Consider the following 5,354-nt stretch of genomic DNA (forward strand, 5'->3'; position numbering starts at 1 on the left):
GCACACAGGACAGGGATAAAAAATGTAAAACAAATTTTAATTGCAGGCCTCCCCTAACATTATACATTTTGAGCCTGTAGTCAGCTAATCAACACAGTACAATATTCAGTGTTTGTTTATCTAAATAAAATAATTGATGTAACACTGGTTTTAACACTAAACATCTGGGTGGCTGTTTCTGTCACACAGATTTGCAGACCACATTAAATGTGTACATGAATCCATGTCTGACAGATTCACTTTTTGGCCCATTGTGACTTACCTCCAAATCTGTGTGACACTGTGGTGTTACTAAATAGTTTGATGACTCTGGTCCGTATCTTCTTCATTTTGAGTCCGTACACAATGGGGTTGAACAGCGGGGGAATCACAAGGAACTCTACGGCCATGAAGTTGCGCAAGCCCAGCGGAAGGACTTTAGAGTTGTGCCTGCTGTAAACGTAGTCAAACATCGTCGCAACAATGAAACTGACAATGGATGCTAGGTGCGGGACACAGGTCTCCATGAACTTTGACCTCCCCTCGCTAGATCGCAGACAAACGTTTACTATCTGCCCGTAAGTATACAAGACGAGAAATACATTTAAGAATTGTATAGTCACAATGACTATCCCCCACATATTATTGATGGTGGCGGGGACGCAAGACAGTTTCATTATGAACCCGTTGTCACAGAAGAGTTTGTCGATGTGAGTCCCACATAGAGGGAGCCTGAGTGTCAAAATAAGAGCGACCACCACCTCAGAGATTGGAATAAGCCAAGCATATAACAACAGACTTCTAACCATAAGAGGAGTCATGATTGTGTGGTACTGTAATGGCCTGCATATTGCCACATACCTGTCATACGACATCACAGTTAACAGGGTTATCTCACACATGACAAAACTGTAGATGACACACAACTGTGCCAAACAGCCACTGTACAAGATGACATGCACATCTGAGAGAATATCCAGGAGGATTTTGGGGTAGAACCCTGCAGTGCCACATAATCCATTAACGCACAGATGGGACAACAAGACGTACATGGGCTCATGCAGATCCCGCTCCAAGCAGATTATCAAGATCACAGTTAGGTTTACTAAGATAATCAGTAGGTAAATAAGGAGAGTAAAGGAGAAGTAAATGGATCTGTATGTTCTTGCGTCTTGCAATCCAGAGAGAGTAAATACTTTGACAGTAGATGTGTTCTCCATTTTTCTTCACACTTTTTGTTGAAAAATGCTCTGAAAGTTGAAAATATTAATGTAAAATGTGACTGTCAAAAGACACTATACACAACAACATGCCCTTGCCAACTATAGTTCTATTATTCAACTATTTTTCAGGCAGCATTTATGAAAATAAAATTTGCCTTAAACATTTAAAAAAAGTTTTTAATTTATTTCACAATACTGAAGTAAACATTTAGTACACTTCTCAAATCTACCCATAGGTATTTGGCGAGGATATAATAAAGATGCACACAGAAGTACTAATGTGAACATAAGAAATAATGTTACCTGTTCAACCTGTGCTTGGAAAGTGAACCTCACCAGCAACCACAGCAAAGCTTTATTGTTCCCCTTAAGGGACTTAATCCAGGGTTATCTGTCTAATTGCCTTCAATTAAGAGATAATACAGGTACTATTGCTTACATAAAACAAAAAACCAGCTCAGCAGTAAAGTACAGATATTAATAATATGAAACAAAGTAGCACCACCTCTGGATTCTTTAAAAATTATTATTCTGTAATTCAGATTAGAGTCCATTGACTGATGCGTAAAAGCAACAGTTAAATTAATATTATGTAAAGCGTTTACTTGGAAGCATATCCAGTCAAAGGTACACACAATGGCTTCTTATAGTTTATCTGCAGTTTAGACTAAGCTTGTAACTCAGACATTACAGGTTCAAGTCACCTGCCCAACACCAGTGACTGTAATGTCTGAGTTACAGAACAAGCTCAGTTCTCTAACCATTATACACAACTGCCCCATAGGACAGGTATTAGGAAAGGCTGCAAAAGGTTTTATGTTTTTTATCCCCGGTGTAGCCACAATAAGATCCGCACAGCCGTTGGGCCCTTGAGCAAGGTCCATAACCCTGCATTGCTCCAGGGGAGGATTGTCTCCTGCTTAGTCTAATCAACTGTACGTCGCTCTGGATAAGGGCGTCTGCTAAATGCCAATAATGTAATGTAATGTAATGTATTATAGTAAAAACACTTAGTAGAAACACAGGATAAGATGTAGATTTCCTTGTGCAAGCACTTACAAGGAAGTATCGTCTTGGTGTTGTCTTGATGATGATGGTGGACACAAGGGAGCCTGGGTTTGGTCATAATTTTTGGGACGCATCATCAGTAATGTACCTTCGGTTCTTCGGGTGTTTCGGCCTTTCACACTATACAGCCTCCCCAAAGGCAGCCAGCTACAGGGTGATCAAATCCAATCTCATGTCCAATTATTCATGAGAGTCACCTTGCTGTTGAGAGTGGCAGACATCCCATGGGACTATGCATGGCAGGGGCATCCTATTCCCTGAGTCAAGCCTAAACTGACCGCAGACCTCCTGGCCTGTTACTCTGGGGCCCAGCAGGGGTCTTCATCCAGAGCCACTGGCTGCTTCTTTCTGCTGCCTCCCACACAGCTCAGCGCTGATTCTGGCCTCTGATTCCCAAGTCTACAAGCAGTCTGGTGGTAGATGTTGCCACAAAACCTCTACACCCCACCTCCACTGGGCGGACTTCAGTGTTCCAGTCATGATGCTGTGCTTCAGCAGCTAACTCTGCATAGCGTAGATATTTCTGCTCATAAGCCTCGTCCACTGAGTCCTCCCATGCTGTACACTTTCTTGAGAGAAGGGGACCAGAGCACCAAATCAGATCTTAGGGTGGTGGTAGCAACCTCTGGAGGAAACACAAGCTGTCGGCCAATGTCGACCAGCATTTTCCAGTTGCGGGCTAAGTGCAGCTGGCCTCGCTCAGATGGCGAAGAGCCACTCCTGGTTACCTTAGCCCCCTCACAGACAAAGGTAGTTGTCCGTAGGGGGTTGGATGCTGGTGGTGGTAGGGAGTTGGTGGCAGCTCACTTGTCCTCCAGGGTGGACACAAGGCTCTTTAGGACTTGGTTGTGATGCCACATGTAATGTCCTTGGGTGAGACTGGTTTTACACCCTGTGAGAATGTGCCTGAGGGAAGCTGGCATGGAACGAAGAGCACACCCTGGATCTTCACCGAACGACTGGTGAAGGTTAACTGGTGTTGGAAGGACGTCGTATGTAGCTCTGATGGTAAAGCTCAAACGCCTCACTTACAGGGCCCACACATCTGTCCAGCTGATCTTCCTCCTCTCCACACTGTCCCATCACATCCACAATCCCTGTTTGCCCAGGGAGACCGCCCACCTTGCAGCCTCCTTCTGATGGCATACTTCCTCCACCTCCATCTTCCTCCACTCTGGTGCTGTGGCATTACTCCAAGCTGGGCGGGTAGTTGTTAGCCCAAGGCTATTATTTAGAGTGTCTGCAAAGTGGGCGGTTGAGTTTTGATCTCAGTAAAATATCAAGAAGGTGTCGCAGAAGGCCCATTTATAAACAATAAGTTTAAAGCTGAACAAAGGCAATTACAAAAACAATTAATTAATTAATTTAGGCTACCGTAGTTAATGCGTGTTGCACTGTAAACTGTTCATTTGGGCGACAGCAAGTTCATGGGTAGGACATTTGTAAATAACCAACAATGCAGGCTAGAGAGCATGGACCGTTTTTTAAAACGGACACATTCCGAGTTAGAACCAGCTGGTTCTACTTCGGGTGCATCAAGTGAGTCAACTTCCAAAGCAAAATCTAAATCGAGGAATTTGTGTTGTGTTGACGGAGAAAAAATATGACCTTGATTATCCTAAATGTGTTCTATGTCACGAAATCCTCTCAAAGGAATGCCTAAAGCCTTCTAAACTAAAAAGACATTTAGAGCAAAAACATCGTAATGATGTTGGAAAACATACGGACGTCTTCAAAAGAAAAGCAGCATTGCTGATGAAACAAGCAAGCGCTTTCACGCAGCAAGTGACGGCTTCAGAGAGGGCATTGAAGGCATCTTTTTTGCCATTGTATCACATCACCTGTGCGAAGAAACCCCACACAATTGGGGAAGACCTAATATTACCGACAACCGGGTATTGCTAGGCGAGGAAGCCGCCTGAAAAATTGACACTGTTCCTCTGTCAGACAATACAGTGTGTAGACGAATATCAGACATGGATGAGGATGTAACAGAGCAACTACTTGAACAGGTAAAGGACAGCCCTTTCTTCGCATTACAATTGGAGCACAGACGTAGCTAATGCAGCACAGCTTCTTGTTTATGTCAGATTTATTAGAGATGAAAAGTTTGTTGAGGAGCTTCTATTCTGCCAAGAAATTGAGGGGAGGACAAGAGACCAGGACATTTTTTGAGTTTTGGACGAGTTCATGCAGACAAATTCAATTGACTGGTCTCATTGTGTGGGGGTGTGTAGGGATGGTGCTGCTGCCATGACATGCAAGCGCAGTGAAGTCGTAGCATTAATAAAGGCCAAAGATGCTGTGGGCACGCACTGCATGCTTCATCGTGAAGCACTTGTTGCCAAACAAATGGAGGACGAATTGCAACAAGTGCTTCAAGACGTTGTTAAAATGGTCAACAGTATGAAAACACATCCCCTCAAACACAGAATGTTTGCCAAAATTTGCCATGACATGAGTGCCAATTTCGAAAGTCTTCTGCTGCATTCTGACTTCCGCTGGCTGTCTTGAGGGGCAGTTTTCAAACGAGTGTTTGAACAGAGAGTTGCGTGAATTTCTCGTATCTGAGAACTCCCAATTTGCTCCCTGTTTTGACAACGAATCGTGGGTTCCGAAGCTTTCATACTTGTCAGACATATTCCACCTTTTAAATACCCTTAATCAGAACATGCAGGGCTGTGATCTCAGCATACTTAATTTGCAAGATAAAGTTTGAGCATTTGTGCAAAAAAATCTGACTTTGGGAGAGAAAGCTGGATGAAGGAATTACCGAAATCTTCCTGCTCCTTCACTAGGAGCTTGCAACATCCAGCGTCACCGCAGAAAATGTCCGGCCTCTAATATCATCACATCTGACACATCTGAAGGAATATTTTCGCGGCTACTTCCCAGAGCTCGACAATGACAATTTGAATTGGATCAGAAATCCATTTGAATCAACAATCGACAATAGTAGTCTTGATTTGAGGTCACAGGAGGAATTCATAGAAATTTCCAATGAAGGAAGTTTGAAAATGAAATTCTCTGCTTTTCCCCTGTCAGAATTTTGGAGCTATCTGAGAAATGAATACCCAGTGTTGA

The 5,354-nt window shown here is 43.3% G+C and overlaps 1 protein-coding gene across 1 annotated transcript; it reads right to left on the reverse strand.

The window, feature by feature from the left end:
• Positions 1-236: 236 nt before the first annotated feature.
• Positions 237-1,199, reverse strand: LOC133133306 (olfactory receptor 6N1-like). Its single transcript, XM_061249414.1, has one exon. It carries the CDS (start codon positions 1,197-1,199, stop codon positions 237-239), a length of 963 nt encoding a protein of 320 aa, XP_061105398.1.
• Positions 1,200-5,354: the final 4,155 nt, after the last annotated feature.

This window comes from Conger conger, chromosome 7 (genome assembly GCF_963514075.1).
Source record: "Conger conger chromosome 7, fConCon1.1, whole genome shotgun sequence".
NCBI classification, from domain to species: Eukaryota; Metazoa; Chordata; class Actinopteri; order Anguilliformes; family Congridae; genus Conger; species Conger conger.